Here is a 25,093-nt window from a genome sequence, read left to right on the forward strand (position 1 = left end):
TACACAGATCTAGGATGGTGTGATTACAGCTAACATACTGTTAATTTATTAAAAAAAAAACTATTATAAATATTATAAATGTTAAAATTAACCAAAACAGAAATTAGCTTGTCACGCTTTGTAGGAAATGATGTCAACATTCTGTATTGACTGAACAGTCCTCAAGAATCCTTTTATGAACAACGACTGTACGTATTAATGGGCTGCAGCCTGACATTCCAATATATACACACAGCGTCATCTCACTTCCGCAGTCTCCTCAGATCTTTGCACTATCACTTCTTAACAAACGCAGTTTCACAATCACCGTGTTCTTCATTTTAATCAAAGGCCAACTCCAAATGGCTTCAGAGTACCACACACTTAATTAATCACTAGGATTAAAGCATTCAATAGATACCTGCAGAGGTCTTATTTGTGACAGGTCTAAATAAATAAGGTGGTGGTGTGTTTTGTTTTGTTTTGTTTTGTTTTTCCAAACAAAATGCTTTTCTGGACATTTCAGGACTGTAAGGAACTGCTGGTTGCCTCCCCTGGATTTGACGGTCAGACAATAGGTTGGCTGCTTCATGTAAAAGAACAAGAAAACCAAAACTGGTCTCTTACCATGTTCTTCCACGTGGTCAATGCACAGCCTCACAAACGCAGGCACTGTGCTGTTCTCCCTCTGACACAAATTAGCAAGGTTGGCTCCAAATACCTGATCTGAAAGACATTTATTTTCAAAAATGAATTGCTTTACTAAAATTGAGTTTAGGAAATGGCTAGGCCTTACTCCATCTGCCCTCGGCCTACTTTTTCAATTTCATTTCAGAAAACTCTTCACTGAGCCAGGGAGCCTTTGTATTCTCAACTCCTTTGGAGAGAGCCAATTTCCCCTCTCAGCTAAAATGTCAGCCCCTCAGAAAAATCTACTGGCCACTGTTATCTAAGACCACCCCTTCCGCACGCTCTCTGATACCTGTGTCAGCACGATTCAACCTGTCTGCTCTCCTATCACCTGAGTAGAAGTCTCACGAGGACAGGGACCAACAGCTACTCACATCACCCAGGCTCACCCCAGCATTTAGCAAATACTCAACTATGCTACAAACTATCAGGACGCGCACACGCATGTCCTTTGTGAGTGATCATCTGACGTCACCAGACCTCCCTCCGCAGCTGCCCTTTCACTCTTTCAGCCCCACCGTTCCGATGTTCCACGTAGTGCTAAATATTCAGGAAGGCCGACACACAGAGTATTTGTCGTGAGTGATACTGCACGGTGAGAACAGTTTACATTTCTCAATGAAGAGGTCTAAGGAACAAATGAGCAGCCGTTTCTATTCATTCATTTGTCAAACGTCTTTTTATAGAGGCCTAAACTTGCCATGCAAATTCAGATTCTTTATTTGGGAATACCCATTTATCCATAAACTATTTTTTTAAATCCATAAACCATTTTTAAAGATTCATTAATTTATTTGAAAGGCAGAGTTATAGAGAGAGAAGGAGACACAGAGAGTGATCTTCCCTCTGCTGGTTCACTCCCCAGGTTACCCCAATAGCCAGGGCTGAGCCAGGAGCTCCATCCAGGACTTACATGTGGTAGCAGGGGCCCAAGCACTTGGGTCATCTTCTGCTGCTTTTCCCAGGCCATTAGCAGGGAGCTGGATTGGAAGTGGAGCAGCCAGGACTCGAATCAGCGCCCACATGAGATGCTGGCATCTGGCTGCTGTGCCTCTATACCACAATGCTGGCCCCTACCTTTAACTCTTAAGGCTGCCGATTTAATGCACTTAAACTCTGTTGAAAAGTCTTTTTTTTTAAAGATGTATTTTTTATTTATTTGAAAGGCAGAGTTAGAGAGAGAGGAGAGACAGAGAGAGAGCTCTTCCATACACTAGTTCATACCCCAGATGGCAGCAACGGCCAGGGTTGGGCCAGGCAGAAGCCAGGCGCCAGGAGCTTCTTCTGGGTCTCCCATGTGGGTGAGGGGCCCAAGCACTTGAGCCATCCTCCACTGCTTTCCCAGGAGCATCAGCAGGGAGCTGGATCAGAAGTAGAACAGCCAGGACTCCAACTGGCACTCATATAGGATGCTGGCGTTGAGGCTGGAGGCTTAACCCACTTTGCCACAGCACTGGCCCCTGACAAGTCTTAAATACCTTTTCGGTAAAACTCATCTGTCTTTTTAGTTTGATGTCCTGGTGATGGCCTTTGCTATAAAGTTTATAGTTATCTTTATCCAAGAATAAATGTCACTGCTCTGAGGCATGTAACGCAGAATTAAACATGCTCGTAAGAACTAAGGCATACACAAGATTATGTGATTTTGTTTTTAAAATTGTTATTTATTTATTTCATTTGAGAGGCAGAGAGACAGAAACGGACGCACAGAAAAGGAGACCTCCCATCAGCTGGTTCTCCCGTCAAATGCCCAGGAGTCTGGCACTCCATCTGGGTCTTCCACGTGTGCTGCCTCCCAGGGTACGCCACTAGCAAGAACCTGTAAGTGGGAGTGCAGCCACAGCCTGGTACTCTGATCTGGGCTCGGGTATCCCAAGTGGTGGCCCAACCACTGCACCTGACACCCCGGTACGTGACTGTAAAAATACTTTGCTATTTAGAAAAGATCTTGCTAGTTAGTGCATGGCGGCGCTTGTAAGAGAAATAAAAATGTATAAAATAATTAGGAAAAAGACCTCTGATTCATTTCAAAATTACCTTAAATGCAGTTGAAGGCAGATAAATTAACAACAGAATCATTTGTTCCATTTTTCTTCCTACCTCGTAGTGTTTTTGAAAATATCTGATTGCTTCTGATCTTTGCGGCTCAAAACTAAAACGACCCACTGTCGTTCGTGAGTCTGCTGCCATCACGTCCAGGCATCTCCTCTCATACAAGCATCTCAGCTTGGCGTTTACGTGGGCTCAACGCTTCAGTTAAATGTCACGTGTGCGTTTAAAAACATCGATTTTCATCACTAAATGTCTTTCAGTCACTGTAACTGAACACTTCACGAATGAAGAACGAGACATGCTTACAGTGTGGAAACTGCCCGTTTTTTATGTGCAACGTCTTGTTTCTGACTCTGGCCGATGCTGATCATCACGAACACCCCTCCTCTTACCCACCTTTGATATACCCCTTTTCACGAACAGCCTGCAACGTGGGGCGGCGCGTAAGAAACTTCTTCAGGTTTTTCTTGGTTTTTTTCTGTTCTGAAGAATCTATGCTGGACACTTTCATAGCTTAACAGACAGACAGACAGACAGACACATATAAGCATTTCATAAGATAACAAGTTCTGGGAAGAGTCTCTCCACCCAGCACTCCAAGCACACCAGGAGCCTCAGAAAGGCCACTGAAAATGTGCATTGTCCTCTAATTCCATTTTCCCATAAACTTCTTGAAACCCCCTCATATCCACATCCTGTGTCAAGGTAACTACAGATTCAGTTATTCTGGCTTCAGAGTGGTGAAAGAGTACCAGGTGAGGAACCAAATTAACACAGACCTAACTGAAAAGACAAACACTTCATTTCGATCAGTAAAAACTGACCAAAACCATACCTCATTTGGTATATACATCGAGGCACTCAAGTTATTCGAATTTATACTTGTTGTTTCACAAATGGTTCTATTTATCTCAACTCTGTCAGTTTAGGGAGTAAAAATAATCACCAAAACCAAACAAATCCATAGAATATATAACAGATAAAACACTACTGTCCTTTTTGAATCAGGAGATTGGAGATATATATAAGGGGACTTGAATGAGTTCATGAATAATGGGATTAAAAATTAAGTTTATTTTAGTGCAAAATTCTTTTGAAATTCATGCACAGTTTTTATACGATACTCATTTGCCACAGCTAACTCACCATCATATTCTGAGCTAAGAGTGGGAGCAGCTGGAAAGTGCTGCATATTGTCTTTAGTCCTGGCTTCTTTTTCAGATACAATTAGAAAAATTCAAAAAGCACTATTTCTTGACAATAACTCTGGGGAAAATTGACAGCATGGTAATAAAGTATAAAATAATCAAATTTTATATGTTGACATTGATATAGGGTGATAATAATGTCCAAAATAGGCCTAAACTTCATTAGAATGTAGGACAACAAAAGTAGAACGAATTTTGTGACCATCAGTTAATTGGAAGCCCAAAGAGCGCTCTCTCAGTTAAACAGGTGAATTTGTTTAAAAGATGAAACAAAAGTCAGAGTCATGGGAAATGGCCTATTTCAATGCCATTCCCCAGGTGCCTGCGTTAGAAAATACTTTTCTTAAAATCTCAGACTGTGGGCCGGCGCCGCGGCTCACTAGGCTAATCCTCCGCCTAGCGGCGCCGGCACACCGGGTTCTAGTCCCGGTTGGGGCGCCGGATTCTGTCCCGGTTGCCCCTCTTCCAGGCCAGCTCTCTGCTGTGGCCAGGGAGTGCAGTGGAGGATGGCCCAGGTGCTTGGGCCCTGCACCCCATGGGAGACCAGGAAAAGCACCTGGCTCCTGGCTCCTGCCATCGGATCAGCGCGGTGCGCCGGCTGCAGCGCGCCGGCCGCGGCGGCCATTGGAGGGTGAACCAACGGCAAAGGAAGACCTTTCTCTCTGTCTCTCTCTCTCACTGGCCACTCTGCCTGTCAAAAATAAAATAAAAAAAAAAAAAAAAAAAAAAATCTCAGACTGTGGCTCTGCTCCTTTCCATGTCTGAGTTGGAGATTTGAACACAAACACCTGTGCGTGTGCACAGACATATGCTGCTCGCCATCATTGCCTGGAGCCAGGAGGAATTATGTACACATCCTGTGACTTCTGTTGTCCTAAAACGTCCACACTGCCCTGCAGAATCTTAAACAGTAACTAGGTATGTTTAGGTCAACAACACTTAGCTTCCTCAAGAAGTATGTTATAATCAGTTTTCCTCTTAAAGTATCACAATACCTTAAAATTAACAGGATGCCACAGGAATGCAGACCATAAGGTTGAAAAATAACAATAATGAGTTAACAAGAGAAGGAAACACTCTGAGACTGCAATGATTTAATCTTTCGGGTTTTTTGTAACATTGGAGATTGCACTCAGGTTTTATACACGAATTTATTTTAGGTCTGAAAAGTTACGAAAACAAGCTCACTCAAACCGTTAGCCCAGAAACTTACAACGGAGTTTTCTGAGGTCCTTTTGGTCCTTTTCTTTATCGTGCTTTTCTGTTCCTGGTGAGTCTGGCGTCTCCTCTTCAATTGCCTCTTCAGTCTCCGCCGCCTGTTGGTTAGAGATTCCCCGAACATTCATTACTTCTAATTGTACTGCAGTTGTAACACACAATTCTCAGAGCAACCAATGAAATGACTCACCAATGATCTTAGGAAACCAATTAGTACACCGCATGTACAGCTTAGATATGTGGTCTTAAAGAAATACTACTGGCATTAATTTTCATTCACAAAAACCACAACACATTGCTGATCATTCACAGGCTAACGTGTCTACTCATGAGCCGCAGCATCGGTCCCCCAGCGTGACTGATCCCCCTTCACAGTTAAACTGGTTACAGCCTGCGGTGATGCAACACACTGCAGCTGTGACAACACCATTAGTAACCATGGGAACAGTGTCAGGTAACACAGCCAGACTCATGGATGTCAGACACTGAAAGGAAACCCAGATCGTACCCTCAGCCTCATCAAGGCCACTATCACAGGCTACAAAACTGGACTGAGCTCCCAAAACTGTTTTGCTCTGCACATTGAGGCCTTCGTTCCACCTGGAATTTATTTTTTGTGCACGGTGCAAGGAAAGGCTCCGGACTCCTGGGATAGCTGGTCACACCAGCGAACGTTTCCTTCCCCTCTGCTCTACAGAGGTGCAGCTGTCACAGGGCATCCTGAGGCACACGCATCTGTCCCCAGTTCTTCACCCTGACCCACAGGCATGGAAGCTTATCCCTGTGTTGATACCATGGCATACTAGTATATCTCTAAAAAGCCTATGACAGAACCAGTCCTGGGTCCTTTCACCTTCTTCTTCATGACCATTTTAGGTATTTCTTAGGCCTTTGCATCTCTATATAAAAACTTAGAATAAGCTGGTCAAGTTCCATCAGAAAAACTACTGGGATTTTGAAAGAGGTTCAAAAGTCTCCAATCTACACATTTATACATCCTTTGTAAGAAAACTGTATCTTCACACTATCTTTTTATTGTTACTTGAGAGACAGAGACAAACACAGACAGGACCATTTGCTGAATCACTTCCCCAAATGCCTACAATGGCTGAAGCTGGGCCACACCAAAGCCGAAGGCAGAAAACCAATCCAGGCCTCTAGGTGAGGGGCAGGACCCCAACTCACAGGGACTGCTGGAATTGGGAGCAGAGCCAGGACCGGAACCCAGGCATTCCAATATGGGACACAGGCATCTTAACCGCAGCCAAATGCCCATTATTGAATCCTTTAATCTATGAATGAACATAGTACATTTGGTTTGGTATTCTTCTGTGTCTGTCAAGAAAGCTTTGAAATTTCCCCTGAAGAGGTCTTCCATCAAAATGGCCCCAACAGTCAGGTCTGGGCCAGCTAGGAGCCAGGAGCTTCTTCTGGGTCTCCCACACAGGCAAGGGAACCCAAGGACTTGGGCCATCTCCCGCTGCTTTCCCAGGCACGTTAGCAGAGAGCTGGATCAGAAGTGGAGCGCCCACGTGGGATGTCGGCATTGCAGGCTGTGGCTTCACCTGGTACACCATGATGCTGGCCCCTCCAATCACTGCTCTGAGACCGTGCTGCGTACCCTTACCGTCTTCACATTCACCACACCTCATCACACCTACTCTTCAGTCGCCTGTCTGCAGTAATCCTGTCTTTGACTGTAGCCTCTGCACAGGTAAGTGCAGTTTCTGACTGTATGCTATCTCCCCAGTGTGTAAAGCGCTCATATTTTTGTTAAACGACTCATGTATGTGCTTTAAAGAGGAAGTCAAGACGACTGGGACTAGTGCAGAAAAACCATATGAGTAGAGTAGAGGGTACATTAGGTTGCTGAATTTTTTAAAAAGCATTTTTTTTAAGTTTACTGTTTTATTTATTTGAAAGGGAGAGAGAGATGAGGGGGAGAGAGACAGAGACAGAGACAGATCTCCCATTTACTGGTTCACTCCCTAATGTGCCTGCAAAGACCTGGGCTGAGCCATACCAAAATCAGGAGCCTAGAATTCAATCCAGGTCACCCATGTGGGTGGCAGGGACTCAAGTACTCAAGCCAGTATCTACTGCCTCCCAGAGAACAGAGCAGGAAGCTGTAACCAAGAGTGTAGCAGGTTAAGCCAGCGCCACCTGCAACACCAGCATCCCATATGAACACTGGTTCAAGTCCCGGCTGTTCTGCTACCAATCCAGCTCCCTGCTAATGCTCCTGGGGAAGCAGTAGAAGATGGCCCAACTGCTTGGGCCTCTGCCACTCACGTGGGAGACTCAGATGGAGTCCAGGCTCCTGGATTTGGCCTGGCCCAGCCCTGGCTGTTGCAGCCATTTGTGAAGTGAACCAGTGGATGGAAGATCTCTCTGTCTCTCCCTTCCTCTGTAACTTTGCCTTTCAAATAAATAAATAGGCTTTAAAAAAAAAAAAGTGGAGTGCAGACTTGAACCCAGGTACTCCATTTGGGAAGTGGGTGTCCAACCAGCATCTTAACTGCTGCACCACACGGCAGCCTCAGTTGCTGAATTTTAATGGGAGTGACAGAAGTTTTCAGAGCAGAAGATTATAAAACTGGCTTTCGGAGCCGGCGCCGCGGCTCACTAGGCTAATCCTCCGCCTAGCGGCGCCGGCACACTGGGTTCTAGTCCCGGTCGGGGCGCTGGATTCTGTCCCGGTTGCCCCTCTTCCAGGCCAGCCCTCTGCTGTGGCCAGGGAGTGCAGTGGAGGATGGCCCAGGTGCTTGGGCCCTGCACCCCATGGGAGACCAGGAAAAGCACCTGGCTCCTGGCTCCTGCCATCGGATCAGCGCGGTGCGCCGGCCGCAGCGCGCCGGCCGCGGCGGCCATTGGAGGGTGAACCAACGGCAAAGGAAGACCTTTCTCTCTCTCTCTCTCTCTCACTGTCCACTCTGCCTGTCAAAAAAAAAAAAAAAAAAAAAAAAAAAAACTGGCTTTCGGAAGCTTCCTAGAGCAATATTAAAAGTGGGTTAGTGGGAGGCAAATGAAACAAGGACATCTGTTTAGGACTAAAGGTCTGTCCGCGGTTCTGGGGATAAACAGAAGGGAAGGGACAAGATTCAGAAACACCACACAATACTACAAATGCAAGGGGGAATCTATACATAGCTTCATGAGTAATTTGCCTAAAAAGGTCAAAGTTCCCTTTCCCTTCCCGTAAGCACTCTCTCTCACTTCTGTCTTCATCACATGATCCCCAACGACCCTCTATGGCGAACAGTAATTGGGAAAACAGAGTCTAAAAATGCACAGCCCCTAGCTGCCCACGACTGTGCTCACTAATACGGCCTCAGAAAACAAAGAACCCTGGGGTTCTTTTAGGTGGTTGTTATGTAAGTAAGAAGAAGTGTACCAGGAACTCAAGGTACCACACACTGTTGAAGGGAAGGCACAGAAAAACTAGAGAGGTGCCACTAGGACAGGAAAGTGCTAATGCAGAGACGACAGCTCCATTCACTTCACAATTCTGATCACTTCCCGTGTATCCAGTCATGGAATAAATACTACGTACAGCTGGCCTGAATTCAACCACAGATCACAAATATCTGAAAAAAACTGCATCTGTGCTGAACATGCACAGAAAATTTTTTTCTCTTCATTGTTTTCCTAAACAACACAGTGTAACAACTGTCCACACAGCATTTGTAAGTATGCTGTACTAGGTATGGTAAGTAATATGGAAATGATTTAAAGTACACGGAGCAGGTGCACAGGTTGGAAGCAAAGACTGTACCATTCTATTTAAGGGACTTGAGCACCCACAGACTTGGACATTCCAAGGGCAGAGTGTGGAACCAAACTCTCACTGATTCTAAGGTCCAAGGGATGCGTGTATGAGGCAAATCTCATTTCAAACCCACTAGTAGCAAACATCATATAAATGAGAATTTTAAATCATTTAAATCACTATCCCCAGGGACTGCTGAGTTAACTACTGTCTTCCCACTTCTGCCCCTCCTCTCAGATATCTATATGGCATCTTTTCACAGATAAATTGGAAGCCAGATGTGCAATAAGCAATTATAAAATGGAATCTTACCTAACTGAAACACGTACCTGATTACTGATTGTACTACTAAGAACTTTAAACCAATCATTGATAACAGTGTCATTATCAGACTGAATTAGCAGTTCTGTTCCTTGACGAGTTTTCAGCTTTAGAGAGAAAGAAGGGAGAAAAGCATGGTTAGTGCTTTAACAAAATACATGAACACACTTCAGTCAAGGTTTCCAAACCACCTGTAGATTATCTGCCATACGCTACACCGACAGGACGAGTGGTTAGAAGTACCACACAGCTATGCAGTACACTTTATTCATTTTATAAAATCTGAAGCTGTTCCTCCTAATAAAATCTCAATGCAAAGCTAATAATCCAGGACCCCAAACTCTGTTATCACAAAACTTGCAAAAAGTTTATTATTTAAAAATTACTTGAAAGTGGTACACTTAAAATTAGAATTGAGGCGTAATTCACTTGTAAAGAAAGAAAATGCTTGACATTTTTACAAAGCCTGACAAATTTATCCCTGGTTAAAAAAAAAATACACAGAGAAAAGAATACACAAAGGGCTCGAATTTTAAAATTTCCTACTTAATAAGCAAATACTGTGGCTTAGTATAAAGACAGAGCACAGACAATAAATATCACCCCTTGGCGCAGAGATAATACCAAAGCGTCAAACCATGAACAGAGGAAAGGTACTATGTATTATTCTGTTCCAATAATAATTTATGTGTAATCGCTGTGGTTCGAAGCTTTTTACACTTGACTGAGAAAGGTAGTTGTGTAAAGTATTTTTTTTTAAAAAAAATTTTTTTTATTTATTTATTTATTTGACAGGCAGAGGGACAGAGACAGGAAGAGACAGAGAGAGAGAGAGAGAGAGAGGGAGGGAGGGAGGGAGGGAGAGAGAGGGAGGGAGGGAGGGAGGGAGGTGGGGGGAGGGAAAGACCGATCTCCATCCTCTAGTTCACTCCCCAGATGTGTACAACGGCCAGGGGTGGCCCATGCAGAAACCAGGATCCAGGAACTCCACTGAGGTCTCCCGCATGGGTGGCAAGAACCCAAGTACTGGGGCCAGGATCTGCTGCCTCCCATAGGTATCAGCAGAGAGCTGGATCAGGATCAGCAGAGCCAGCGCTTGAACCAGACAGACACTCCAGGATGGGACGCCTCCCAGCCAGAGCCTAACCCACTGCACCACGGTGTCCAGCCCAGCACTCCTCTGACTTTCTGGTTGACAACTGATTACTTTTTCCTTAGAGCAGCATGTGGCAATATTTTCCAGACAACATTCTCAGGGATGCATTCCTCAAACATCCAAAGGGTCTTCCAAAGATCTGTGGCAAATGCGTATTTCAAGAAACTTTTTGCACCTAACAGATACCTTCTAATTCCACTTTTCCACGAATTTTTTGAAGTACTGTTGGAGTTCCCCAAATATGAAATGGTACTCCCCAAAAATGTATTTTTAAAAAACTATACAGTGTTAATTTGGAAAATACTGGATTGAAGAAAGTCTTAACAAGAGTCCATCCTTCAAGACCTCCTGGGCCTTCTGACATTCTAGGATGCTCTGTGCTTTCTCTAAGGTGAGAACAGAACATACATTATTCCCCAAGTTTATCTGGCCGTGGAAGCCTCTCCGCTGTGGCAGAACCTCAACACTGCACAGCTGATTCAGGAGAGGGTGATCCAAGGCTCGCTTCGGCAGCACATACACAGGAAAGGTGATCCCTTTCATGCATCTCACTAGAGAGCTGCTCAATCCGGTCAACCCCTGTTGAGATGTTCTGGTGGAGGAAAACCAAAAAACCACCGAAATCGTCTAGTAGGGGGACTAATTCCCAAAGGATGACAACTAACGGAACCATTATTTCCAAAGTATTATAAAGTAGGGAGGCCAGTGCTGTGGCGGAGCAGGCTAAGCCTCCACCTGCAGTGCTGGCATCCCATACGGGCACCGGTTCAGGTCCTCGCTGCTCCACTTCTGATCCAGCTCCCTGCTATGGCCTAGGAAAGCAGCGGAAGATGGCCCAAGAGCTTGGGCCCCTGCACCCACATGGGAGACCCAGAAGCTCCTGGCTCCTGGCTTTGGATTGGCGCAGCTCTGGCCTTTGCAGCCATCTGGGGAGTGAACCAGTGGATGGAAGACCTCCCTCTCTGTCTGTAACTCTGCCTCTCACATAAATAAATAAATCTTAAAAAAATGTTTAAAATAAGGAAGTAGTATCGCTGTCATGGTGATGTCTGTCGTGAGTCTTGGAAGACAGGTAACAACTGAGAGGCAGAGACTGGCATTGGGTTGGTACTCAACACTGAATAAAGAGTAAAACACCACACAGACAGGAACACCTGGGCTCTGCCTGGGAGACAGCAGTGAAGCCAATCTGCCTAGAGAAAGCCCTGCGACGTGAGGCTGAGAAAGGGAGCTAGATCTACAAGATGGTTTGCAGAGCCAGTCTCAGAACTTCCTCCCAGCACTGAAGACACACCCTCTGCAATGGCGAACGCCAGTCCCCCACAACCCTGAGTACTTGGCTAGCCTTCCGAGAGGTGTGAATTATCAGAATACACTGGGAGTGAGGTGGGACTCCCACGTCCAGGCCTCGAGACGCCTTGCGGCTTCTACTCGGCCTGCCTGGAACCAGACCCCTGCACACGAGGAAGCGTGAGGTAGCCCCCTGGAGAAAACAGAGATCTTACAGAGAAAGAGGCCTGGCCTGGCAGGCACCAATGCCATGCAGCTCTAGTCAAGCCTCAGGAATGCTCCCAAGGGAGATCCTAAGAATCACCCAGCTCAGACCAGGTCCAATCGGGCAAACAGAATGGTTCTTTTGTTACACCACTAAGCCTTGGAATGGTCTGTTTCGCAGCTGTAAATAACTGATACTACTGTGGAGGATTCAGAAGGACAAAATGGACAGGTTTCTACCTCAAAAATCTCTTAATCATTTTATTTGAAAGACAGGTATCACACACACACATACACACACACACACACAATCTTCTATCTGCTAGCCCACTCCTCAAATACCTGCAACACCCAAGTACTTGAGCCATCACCTGCTGCCTCCCAGGGGGTGCATTAGTGGGAAGCTGAATGGGAAACAGAGTAGCCAGAACTCAACCTAGGCACTCCAACATGGGACACGGCATTCCAAGTGTTGTCTTAACTGTTGAGCCAAACATGTGCCCTGAGATTATTCCTTTAGGATCAGTTTTAGGATCACAGCACCTCCATATATGTAGTCTTCCAATTATCAAAACCCTCCTCAATTTACTTTTTTAACATTGAATTTGGGGAGCCGGCACCATGGCACAGTAGTTCAATCCTCCGCTTGCAGCACTTGCATCCCATATGGGCGCCGTTTCTAGTCCTGGCTGTTCCTCTTCCAATCCAGCTCTCTGCTGTGGCCTGGGAAAGCAGTAGAAGATGGCCCAAGTCCTTGGGCCCCTGCACCTGCGTGGGACACTGGGAAGAAGCACCTGGCTCCTGGGTTCGGATCAGTGCTGCTCTGGCCGCTGTGGCCATCTGGGCAGTGAACCCATGGAAGGAAGACCTCTCTGTCTTTCCCTCTCATTGTCTGTAACTCTACCTCTCAAATAAATAAATAAAAAATCTTAAAAAAAATATTGAATTTGGCAGGTCAATCGAAACACACCTTTCTATTTTTGCCGAGGAAAGGATCTGCCGGGGAAAAAGGCTTGGAGTATCAAGTCTTGAGTTTCAGTAATTTGCTGAGTTTTTTTTTTTTTTTTTTTTTTTTTTTTTTAAACAGGCAGAGTGGACAGTGAGAGAGAGAGACAGAAAGGTCTTCCTTTTCCATTGGTTCACCCCCTCCTGGCCACTGCAGCTGGCGCACTGCGGCCGGCGCACCGCGCTGATCCGATGGCAGGAGCCAGGTGCTTCCTCCTGGTCTCCCATGGGGTGCAGGGCCTAAGCACTTGGGCCATCCTCCACTGCACTCCCGGGCCACAGCAGAGAGCTGGCCTGGAAGAGGGGCAACCGGGACAGAATCTGGCGCCCCGACCGAGACTAGAACCCGGGGTGCTGGCGCCACAGGCGGAGGATTAGTCTATTGAGCTGTGGTGCCGGTCAATTTGCTAAGTTTTACATCACCCTTTTTCCCCCCTGAAATTACGATTCTTTGATCTTATCACTATTCACAATGCAAGACTATTTCCAAAACTAACTCTAAAATAGTGTATCCAATTGCCACATTAAGAACATGATCCTTAGAAGAATACTCATTACCTCCAGTACATTCTTTTTGCTGGATTTGTCCTTCGAAGCCATCTCAATCGTCGCTCCCTTGAGGTCCACTGTGAACTCTGGTTTGGACTGATTACTCCCAAACTTCATTGTAGAGAAAGAGGAAAATTGTTATGTGATACTCATGCAGCGTGTGGGTAAATTCAAAAACATGTAAGGCTCATTTTATTTTTGTTAATGGTAATTCAAATAGGTTACAGTGGTTTCAGTCTTTTCTTCCTATATAAAATAACTCCTACTTTAAACATGAAAAACGTTTAGAAGGTATGAATATGCATTACCTAGAAAATGAAATAAAATGGCTCAAATTCCATCATAATGAAGTTTATAAAATAAAGCCAGGCTGAAATCCTTTTTCACGCACACAAGGGTGAAATATCCCAAACTGTGAGGCTGTATGTTAACAGGCCTCTATGCAAGCAGGACATAAATTGGAACAAATCCCAGACCGGGAAACTTGGTGATGCTGTATTTGCAAGTCTACAAACATATGTACACGCAGGCTTTGCAGTTCAATTTTCCTGGAATTTATCCTAAACTACATATCACTACTGTAAAATGACATGTCCAAAAAGGCAAGGCGATATTATATCCGAGATCAATCATCTCAGGCAGCTACCAAGTGAATTTTCCACTTGAGAAGCCTTTTCTAACCCGATTGTGTGCTTTCAAGAGTTATTTCCTTATGGATTATTTACGCTGTCAACAACTAACAATAACTTGTGGGGAAAAGGCAAGCTCTAAAGCTCCATCTTGTTTCACTGAGCCCTGCTGGAAACGATAACCACAGTCAGATGTCACGCGGCCTCAGCAGCTCAGCGAGCAACTGTGAAAGGGGTGGGAAGACAGCTGACCATGAGCGCCTGAGGAGAAACAGAACTCGACTGCATTTTGTTAGCGCTAGGTAAGGAAACGGTGAGCAACAAAAAAAACTATGTGAAACATACACTGACTCTGCATCTTGCCGTCCCTAACTTAAATTTCTGCCAGTTCACTAAGAACAGAAAGTGCATCCCTCAGCGACTGGGAAGGCCAGGCGCTGCTGGATTGTAATCTCAAAGTCACAGAGATTGGAGAACATTTCCTGTATGTGATTCAGCAAATTTCATTGCTCAAATATCTTCTAGTTCTGTTGCACTTGTCACAGGAAGTGGATCTTACCCACCAACCTCGTGATAACTCATGCCCTATTTGCAGTGTCAGCTTTATGTTTCAGAAATGGTTCGTTTTCACCTGTTAGCAGTGTGGACTTATATGATGTATTTGTTACAACAAAACAAAACTACATTTAAGAATGATACGGAATTTATTAGAGGAATCAATGCAACATTTAGGATAATTTACAGAATTTACCGCTGGAATATTTTCTTAGAAATCACTGTAAAAATCTGGCTGTACTCTAGTTTTCTTTCTTAAGTATCTTCTGTCATTCAAAAGACATTTAAATAACCATGAAGCTATACACAGGCACAAATAACTTCTTGAACAGGAATGATCCAGTCTGAAAGTTATAAAACTTCAACACACATTTAACAAAATGATGAAAATCAATTATTTAACTTGTTGCCACTATATTTGCTATAGGTGGTTAGCTATTAGCTAAGATACAAATAACCAGTCACGTAAGATATAGCCACTAAATGTGAATACATGACCTGATATGAAATGACAGAAAAATGTGGTCAAGATAGCTGGCAACATTTCCAAAACTCAGCCCCATTTTTCCTGACTGTAGTCACCACCCACCAATGTATTCATGGCACAGAAAATGGAATTACTGTGGCAAGAGGCATGCAACAAGAACACATACAGTGACAGCCGACACAGGAGCACACTTGACATATGTGACAGCAGGCCGACGACTGACAGAATTTTTCCAAGAAGAAAGCAGCGAAAGCAAGAGCTCAGAGATGGAGCCCGGCTGGCAGAATGACTTGATGGGAAAAGGGAAGAAAATGATGATGTCATAACAGTGCACAATGAGAAAATGAGGCACAAGAGAAAAGCATCATGGACCCACATAGGACAAAAATCCTTTTCCATAGCAGACGGACCAGGCGAGCAAAGCTAGACTTTCAGACGCTTTTCAAAGACCTTGGAATTTATCTCGGGATATTTTCTGACTTTGTAATTATATAAATTCACGTTTTACTTGTAAGCCCATGTTGATGACAGGAGACTCAAGGCATAAAGGGGCTGCACCCGGCCCTCTGCCATGCTGTTCACTCACTGCTCACAGACCCCTGGGCCTCCTTCCTCCTGGGGCCCTGTGGGGCCCTGCCTCTACCATGCCTTCTCATCTCTCTGGAACAGCCCTGCCACGTAGTGTGCCTTCCAGGGGACACTTGGTAACATCTGGAGACATTTTCAGTTGTCACAACCCGCGGTGGGGGTGTCAGTCACGTGGTAGAGACTCTCCCACAATGAAGAACTATCAGGCCTCTCAAGAGTATTTGTGGGGAATTTTGAAATACTCAAGGAAAACACTGGATAATCAGAGTGGCGCTGGGACCGCTCCCTGGTCAGTCTTCCCTGTTATAATACGTAACTTTTGCAGAACACAATGCTCAGAACACAGCAGGCTTTCTCCTCCACTGAACAAACATTTACACTTCTGAGGTGAAAGGAGGCGAGGAACCAGACTTCTCAGTTTCTGGTACTGTTACGGGAGTGCAGTGACTAGAGTTTCTAGAACAAAACTGCAGGTATTCATCTTACAGAAGGCAAGGCTCCCTCGGTCTCGGCTACCCCAGCACCCACTGCACTTCTCATCCAGAGGGGAACGCCATGCAGTATTCGGGAGCTCCTTTACTCGATGTTAGCTCTCCACGCTCTGCCACCAGATACATGCAAGCCGGAGAACAGAACTGCCAGCAGTGGGGCGGCTGTCAGCGGGCCACCCAGGGCTGAATGGAAGACGTGCACCGCTTTCTTCACATGGACCTCCTGGTTTCTGTCCCGTGATCCTAACGTCTGAAAAACTGTACTTCTCCCATAATATGGTCCCTTCACAAAACCATCCGAACTCATCTGAAGGGAAAGTGATCTCTTCCTACAGCAAAGGGAAACGCTGTGTGCCAGAGATGAGCTTCCACAGAGCGCCTTCCTAGGGAGACTTGAGAACTCTCTACAGCGGCTGCGGAGCACTCGGCCTGGCTGCTCAGCCTCCGAGGGGCATCAGCAGGTGCAATGCAATCCGCTGTAGAAACAGGACGCAGCTCATCTGCAGAACATCTGCCCCGTGACTGAGCAGACTCAGAACTAGAATTCCCTTAAATCCCTTTTTTAACCATCTTAATTCCAGAATTAAGGAGAACCTTGTATATTTTAGCAAACTCCATACTTCTTATTTAAGTAATGTTATTTGCTTTTCTTTAGGCCATTTCAATTGGTTTTTATTCTGTTAATATGTGGAAATGAGGAAAGCAAGACAGTCCATAGTCTGATATTTTAAAATTAGTCATAAAATAAAAATTAAGAACTGACTGTAAAACCAAGCATTTCACCTTATCCCAAATCTTATTTTGTCTTTATTGAAGACCATAAAACATTGTGTGGCTGTGTTTTATTTAATTATGCCTATTTGAAATAATATTAATAACAATACTAATAAAATCTCATTTAAAGGCAAATATTCAAATAGTGAATTCCTAAAATTAAAAATTCATGAAAATTCTACAATGTCAAAACTGGGTAACTTAATGAATTTTAAACTCTGTTTCCACTATTGCCACATGGTCACACAGTAACAGAATTCTAGCTGACAAACAGAAATGTATCACACACAAAGTCAGTGTCAGTTTTGATTCCGAGTTCTGAATCACCTAAGGTCGCCTAGAGTGGAAGCTCTAAATAAGATGCAGCCATTCTGCCATCGTGATTGTGTGCGGGGTAACAACTAACATCTGTAAATTGAAAGAGAAGCTTTCATTTTCTTCAGGTTCAATAATCAACAAATACTTGTTATACAACTTTCTGCGGGTTTTTTGTTCTTACTTACTAACAAGTATTATTATTCTCCATTGCTTTCCTTTCACTCATCTTCTCAATTTCAAATACAGGTTGCGCCATATGAACACAGGACTGGTCACAGGCCTCTAGCATTGCGGCAGCACGAAGCACCACACGCGTTCCCTCCAAGGGGACGGGACAGACACAGCTATCGTCCTGCTTCAGGCAGGACAAGCCAACATTTCAGTCGCTGAATATGAAAGCACATCACGGGCCACTTTTACTGTACTGGCTGATCAGAGAGTGAAGCACAGTGAGCGAGGCGAAACAAAAGCAAGGCACTGGAACGGCCACATTTGTGCTCAGTCCCTGGGGGTTTTGCGGCTGCCTGTGAGAGCAGCCGAGGACCTCCACTCTGCTGGCACTGCGGTTCAGGACAGTGGTGCAGGCCCGACAAATACGGAGGACCAAAATCTGCTCCAATTTTAAAGTGGACTTCTCTTTCATTAAACAGAGGAGCTGCAGGTTCTACTCTACTTTTAAAGAAACTCAGTCATTCTAAAAAAAAAGTTCATTAAAGTAAGATAGGAAGCGGACCAAATATGTTTAGAATAATTTTCTTCTTTTTTGGAGATGGTTTTGTAGTGCAGAGGGTAAAGCCACCACCTGCAATGCTGGCATCCCACATGGGTGCCAGGTCAATTCTTGGCTGCTGTACCTCCAATCCAACTCCCTGCTTATAGCCTGGGAAAGCAGGGGAAGGTAGCCCATTCCTTGGGCCCCTACTACCCATGTGGGAGTCCTGGGAGAAGCTCCTGGCTCCTGGCATCAGTTTGGCCCAGCCCTGGCCATTCCAGCCACCTAGGGAGTGAACCAGCAGGTGAAAGAGCTCTTTCTTTCTCTGTGTCTCCCCCTCTCTCTGTAACTCTGATTTATGTATTTATTTATTTGAAGGTCAGAGTTACAGAGAGGCAGAGCCAGAGAGAGAGAGAGGTCTTCCATCCGCTGGTTCACTCCTCAGATGGCCACAACAGCCAGAGCTGCGCCGATCTAAAGTCAGGAGCCAGGAGCTTCCTCTAGGTCTCCCACGCAGGTGCAGGGCCCAAGGACTTGGGCCATCCTCCACTGCTTTCCCAGGCCATAGCAGAGAGCTGGGTCAGAAGTGGAGCAGCCGGGACTCGAATCAGCACCCATATGGGATGCCGGCACCACAGGCTGCGGTTTTACCTGCTATGCCATAGCACCAAATCTTTCGTAAAAAGTAACTTTACTTTAAAAGTTCTCTGCACATTGACATTTCAAACTCAATTACTGAAACTTTTAGGAAATACCCAGAGCACAGACTCAGGGCCAAAACAGCAACTTTTTAAACCCAGCTCTGCGAGGCTCCCAGGGAGTTCCTGACCCCCTGGACCTCTTCTTGTCAGCTGTGGCAGAGGATGAGGTGCACAGTGCACCTGATGCACACTGAGTGTACAAGAAACACTAGCGACCAGATGCCACAAGTTCTAACTGCCTACGTTTTTATTACAAATAAACTGAGGAGTAGTGATAGAAAGCATTCAAGAACGCAGACATCTGGTGAAATCTTTTTCTTCTAAAACCTGCTGACTCAGACGCTGAACCCTGGGTCAGACCACAGTTCAGGCAGGCTCGCCCTACGACTGCCTATTCTCTGACTAACACCTGAAACACCAGAGGCTCAGCTACAGGAAAGCTTTCCAATCCTGAAAATGACTCAAGAAATGAAATTTGTTCTATAATGCCCAAGGAGCAAGCCCACAGTTCCGTTCAACAGCTAAAGCAGAACCTGTTGATTTTAATACAACAAACTTTTCTACTGAGTCTTCCTTTTTCAGTCAACAGACATCTTTAACTAGAAAAAAAAAAAAACTTCATTGATTTTATCTGCACATTAACTATAACTAGAAGGACTTTGGAAATTACTCTGCAAATTCGGGTATACCTGAATACCATCCATATAATTTAAAGCCTCCAAAGAAAAGAGATACTCACCCAACTCGTGCTACTTCCTTGAGTTTTGGTAAAAAGCAATGATGATCCCTGCAACACTGCCCACGAAGATAACCAGTTCTTTCTGTAATGATAAAGATGACCAATTACAGCTCTACTTGTCCAGTTCTTCCAACCACTTAAAAATCAAAACCTACTTAACTATTATCACTATCATCTACAATTTACAGGAATTACTGACACTCGAATAATCATTTTTATTGAGGATTTGATGCTGATGGAACGCAGTCATTTGCAGCCCCAACCTGATCTCAAAGACCTCAAAGCAAATGGAGTCAGCTGGGGATACAAGTTATCCAAAAACTATGAACAATCCCCTAATTAGGTTCACATGGAGCTAATCCAGCACACTGTGGTCATGCCCACTAACTTCTTTGAAAGTCACACAAGTGGAACACCATATTTGGCAAGAATTCTTATTCACAATTGGAAATTGGACAAACATGCTTTCCTCAACTCTCCTAATTCCTCACAAATACAGACTGCTCCTTCCTTCTCTGCTCTCCCTTCTGCTAAACAGGGCTGCTCGAGGCAGCAGTAGATACTGATGCTTTGAAGTCTAAAATAACATGCACACTGACTGACCAGCCAGGTTACTTTAGCTAGCCTGACATTCAGAGGGGAAAAAGTCTTCCTAAATTCACCAAAGCAACACATAAAAATTCTGAAGACAGAAATGTGTTAGGAAAAAAATGAAAAGGCCCCCTTTCTTCTCCGTCAATCCATACTTCAGAAGTAACCAATGTTCAGAGTTGGCTGTAATACAAAGCTCTAAAATACATCCCTTTAACACTGACTGTCTCATCTCCAGATACACAGGAAGACTCATACGGAGTATGTCATCATCAGCGTTCCTATTGAGCACTTTAAAAGCTGACAATTGTCATTCCCTGGCCAGATTCTACCCAGTTTTCCCCTTCATTGTCTTTTATTCTACATTAGAGTTGTTTGCCTAAATGCTTCTTTCCCTTTGAAGTTGCAAAGTTACTTGAAAGCAGAAACAGTGCGTTATTTTAATCATCTCAGGCCTAGCAAAACACTTTTCAAACAGCAGGTGTGGATCAGTGTTTGCAGACAGGAAAACAGGGGAACTCAGTTGTTAGGAGGTTAAAATGAATGTCAAATCCATCTACTATAGGAAATTATCACGGCTTTCCTTACAGCCAAACATGTGGCTGGTTTTGTGAAAACGCTACAGACATACAAGTTTATTTTCTGTTTTCAAAATGTTAGAATTTAAAACCTATCAAGTAGGTGTACTTTATTAATTTTATCACTCCTTATGTCTACTTGAACTTCATGTATTAAGAGGAGTGAAATGGGCCAGTGCTGAGGCATGGTAGGTTGAGCCTCTGCCTGCAGCACCAACATCCCATTTTAAGTGCTGGTTCAAGTCCTGGCTGCTCCACTTTCAATCCAGCTCCCTGCTGATGGCCTAGGAAAGCAGTGGAAAATGGCCAAAGTGTTTGGGCCCCTGCACCCACTTGGGAGACCTGGAAGAAGTTCCTGGTTCCTAGTTTCAGATCGGCCTATCTCCAGCCATCACAGCCATTTGGGGAGGGAACCAGCAGATGGAAGACTTCTCCCTCTGTTTCTCCCTCTCTGCCTCTCAAATAAAAAAAAAAAGAAATCTTAAAAAAAAAGTATATGTCTTTCACCACAATGAAAAACTTTAACGCTTTCACACACAAAGTAGAACAACAGCCAGGGCTGAACCAGGCTGAAGCCAGGAACCAAGAGCCTCAGGCGGGTCCCCAGTGTGGGTGCAGGGACTCAAGCGCTTGGGCCACCCAATACTGTTCTCAGGACATTAGCAAAGAGCTGGATCATAAGGGGAGTATCTGGGACTCAAACCAGCATCCACATAAGATGCTGGTGCCACAGGTGATGGCCTCACCCACCATGCCACAACTCCAGCCCCTAAAGGTAGAAGTTTTAAACATTTCTCATCTGCCACTGTTTGACAACTCCTCAACACTTAATGACATCAGTGACCTTTCTGGTATTACCAATGTGTGATTCTTGGTAGTATGAAATAAAATGTGTACCCATATGAAAACTGAGCAAACTCAGTGAACCAGTAGTTCCAAATGACCTACAAGATACTATAAAATTATGGATGGGTAAAGATTCATTCAAGGTGCTGGCGCTGTGGCATAGCAGGTAAAGCTACTGCCTACAGTGCTGGCATTCCATATGGGCGCTGATTCCAGTCCCAGCTGCTCTACTTCCAATCCAGCTCCCTGTTAATGTGCCTGGGAAAGCAGCAGAAGATGGCCCAACTCCTTGGACCCAATCCCTTGGGAAAGAGCAAAGAATTTGACAACATGCTGAACTGGGAAAAGCTATGGAACTATGCCCGCTCTGGGGGCAGGGAGGGATTCAACATGTTGGAGCACAATTTGTAGTACTTCACCAAAATGACCTTGCCAAGGGTCTAGCAACTCTGCTTTTGCAAAACTGATTCTACAAGCACAGTAACATATTTACAAAATGCACTAGCCCAAGATGCTAAGTGTCATATTGTTTGTAGTAGTAAACACTGTAAACATGCTAAATGTTCTACCAGTGGGCCTCGTTACATACTTACAAATAAGTAACAGCTACATAAACTACAGTACAGTCATACAGCATGCAACTGTGCAGCAAATAATTCATTGTGGCAGCTCCACAGGCAATGCAATGGAGCCATCTCCAAGACAGACTGAAAAGACTGTCTCACAGATCCATCTATGCACACGTGCGTAGGAGTACATCCTGTCTCTGGAGGAAAGCACTAAACTCACGGGATGCAACCCTGGCTGCGTCTGGGGAGGGACCCGATGGCTGGCTAACCGACTTCAGTCACTACTTAGTGTACCCTGCTTTTTATCATGTGCATTTACTGCCTACTGAAAATAATAACAGGAATTTAATACTGAAAGTAAGTTAAGGCTTCCCCGAATCTGTTGCTTGATCACCTCTGAATTTAATATTACTTAAGAAATAGGTGAAGACAAAGGAAAATGTTCATACAATTCATGACACACACTCACATACTCTAGTACATTAGAAAGTAACCCATTAGAAATTCTGCAACTCTCAATCATTTCCACTAGAATACATCTGGGACGTTCCACGTATTTCAGTCAGATGAATCACATCAGAGCATTAAAGAATCTGTACTTACCGAACTTTTTTCCCATTTTCAGTTATTTTTGTCACATTTAACAATCCATATTTCTCTTGGCCCTAGGAACAGAGTAATACTGTTTATGTGCCATGCATGTGGACAGTGCAGTCTAAGCTCTAACCCAGGACTGAGCGAAACGGCCGGGAAGTCTAACAATTAGCTCGTGGGAAAGATTAGTGAGTACGTGACGTGCTTAGTACTACGGCACAAGTGTAAGTTTCCTAATGCTTCCAGAAAGCTTTATTCAGTGACCTGACAAAGTCTTCCTCTTCTCCCTCAGTTACAGCAGCTATCAGGTACTTCCTGCGCTACCAAATTAGATTTCCACATGAACAAGTCAATACCAGAGAAATTATTTATGTGAAAAATACCGGAAAAAAAGGAATTCTTTACTTTGTTTTAACTACATAATCTGAAAATTATTCAACATACTAACCCACTCTGAATATAAAAATAACTAGGGAGGGGCCGGTGCTGTGGTGTAGCGGGTAAAGCCACTGCCTGCAGTGCCAGCATCTCATATGGGCGCTGGTTCTAGTCCTGGCTGCTCCTCTTCCAATCCTGCTCTCTGTTATGGCCTTGGAAAGCAGTAGAAGATGGCCCAAGTACTTGTGCCCCTGAACCCACATGGGAGACCTGGAAGAAGCTCCTGGCTTCAGACTTTGGATTGGTGCAGCTCTGGCCTTTGCAGCCATCTGGGGAGTGAACTAGTGGATGGAAGACCTCTCTCTTTATCTCTACCTATCTCTGTAACTCTATCAAATAAATAAAATAAATCCTTAAAAAAAACCCAAAAACTAGGGAGAACAAATGCAGAGACTGTGATAATAAAATAATCAAAAGTAACTGTTATTATGTACAGTACTGGCTTTAATATGGCATAAAAACTCAATATGTGCTTCATTAACTGTGCTACCAGATTGTGAGTTAGGCTCTGGATAAAACTAGATTTATTAGGCAGCTGATGTCAAAAAATAATGATACAAGCTTTATCAGCAAACACTATGTAGGCAAAATCCAGTATATTAAAATTAATGTTATTTTAAAATTCTTCCAAATGGAAATGAAGAAGTATTTTTCTCACTGCTTTTCCTTCCTACACTCAAAGGAACTTAAACAAAATGAGTTGGTGCCCACATCAATTATCAATGTTAGTATAAGCACTGTACATTAGTACATGAGACAATGGTTAATTTTAATTCAGTGGAAACACACACACTCACTCTCAGAGGAAAATATTCTCAGTTCAGCATTTGTTTCTGACTATTTAATGGATTCCCCATCTACATTTTCTCTATGTACTTTAATTAGAAAATGTATTTTCTGTACGAGAGATAAACAAAATGTAATGAGTAATTTTCTCTATAATGCCTTAAAGATAACATATGAAGTTTTGCTTGATCTGATAAAAACTTACACATGTATAAACAAAGCTGAAAAATTGTCAAGCTGATTGACATTTCTGGCATACTGAGAACTTGGGGAATAATCCACATAAAGTCCTACAGTAATTTTTTCGTAAGACATAACTTAGATATGCAAGTTTGCCATTTAACTTAAGAACTCTGTGGCCTCTCAACAAGGACATCAGTTATACAATTCTAAGGGTGCACAAGATGTGGAATAAGAACATTCTCAACTTACTGTCCCCAACCCCCATCAGAAACAAGGGAAAAGTTAGAAACCTTTCGATGCATCGGGAACGACCTAAGCACAGGACTCTGGATGGATGGGCACTGGCTACGTGAGCTAATGAGCACCGGAACTGCAGGGGCAGGGAAGTGGGAATTAAGCCATAGAAAGTACCCCCGCTGGAATTGTGTGTGAAACAAAAAAAATCAGAAGCAGGAGGAAATCCAGGCATGCAGACGGTGGGAACAATGGATGGGCCAGTAGCAGTGACAGATGGCCATGCCTAAGGGTGAGCGAGAGTCTAACCTGGATTCTCATCTGAGTCAATGGATGACCTGAAACCAGTACAGAATCGTGCCTGTGGATGCCTGGTTCAAGGAAAGGATCAAGACCCAAGTACTGACGCTCTAAGTACAAAGCACTCTAACCTGAACATAAACTAAGAACAACATTCGCCACATTCAAAATGTTTAAAAAGTACAAAAATCAACTACCATACAATGTGCTCAGCGCTGCAAGAAAGGTACAGCTAACTCTTTGTGGGAGACAAAGAAGGGGAGCAGAGATGGAGGGAACCAGGAAGCAGACCTTGGCTGGACAGGAAGAGTAGGAGGGAAAATAACAAACAGCACCCAGGCCAGGAGCGGGGGAGAGCGCACGCAGCCAAGGGCTTTCCGTGGCTTCTGGGAGTTAGGTTTCGAGTTGCAGAAGCAGCAAGAAAGACTGAAGAAGCAAGAGCAGCAGGACAGGGAGCCAACCAGAGTCCTCTTCTAACCATGACCCTACGAAAGGAGGGAGGCTGGGCCCAGAGAAGGGACAGGGGGAGAGAGGAGGCA

General features: G+C 44.4%; 1 protein-coding gene across 11 annotated transcripts in view; it reads right to left on the bottom strand.

The window, feature by feature from the left end:
• ARHGAP12 (Rho GTPase activating protein 12) overlaps nt 1-25,093 on the bottom strand; it is a 133,927-nt gene that overhangs the window by 3,817 nt on the left and 105,017 nt on the right. For 6 of the 11 annotated variants that reach the window (XM_070056092.2, XM_070056091.2, XM_089311887.1 and 3 more), the window contains 8 exons: nt 22,623-22,684; nt 19,436-19,517; nt 15,279-15,401; nt 13,451-13,552; nt 9,246-9,344; nt 5,143-5,245; nt 3,118-3,234; nt 607-705 (listed from right to left, as the gene is read on the bottom strand). In XM_070056092.2, coding sequence (XP_069912193.2) covers nt 607-705; nt 3,118-3,234; nt 5,143-5,245; nt 9,246-9,344; nt 13,451-13,552; nt 15,279-15,401; nt 19,436-19,517; nt 22,623-22,684 — 787 coding nt within the window. The remainder of the gene's footprint in view (nt 1-606; nt 706-3,117; nt 3,235-5,142; nt 5,246-9,245; nt 9,345-13,450; nt 13,553-15,278; nt 15,402-19,435; nt 19,518-22,622; nt 22,685-25,093) is intronic. The other 5 variants (XM_070056093.2, XM_008268008.5, XM_002717286.6 and 2 more) reach the window with 1 other exon arrangement.

The sequence above is a fragment of the Oryctolagus cuniculus genome, chromosome 13, assembly GCF_051225735.1.
Source record: "Oryctolagus cuniculus isolate XC-2025 breed Fujian yellow rabbit chromosome 13, ASM5122573v1, whole genome shotgun sequence".
Taxonomy (NCBI): Eukaryota; Metazoa; Chordata; class Mammalia; order Lagomorpha; family Leporidae; genus Oryctolagus; species Oryctolagus cuniculus.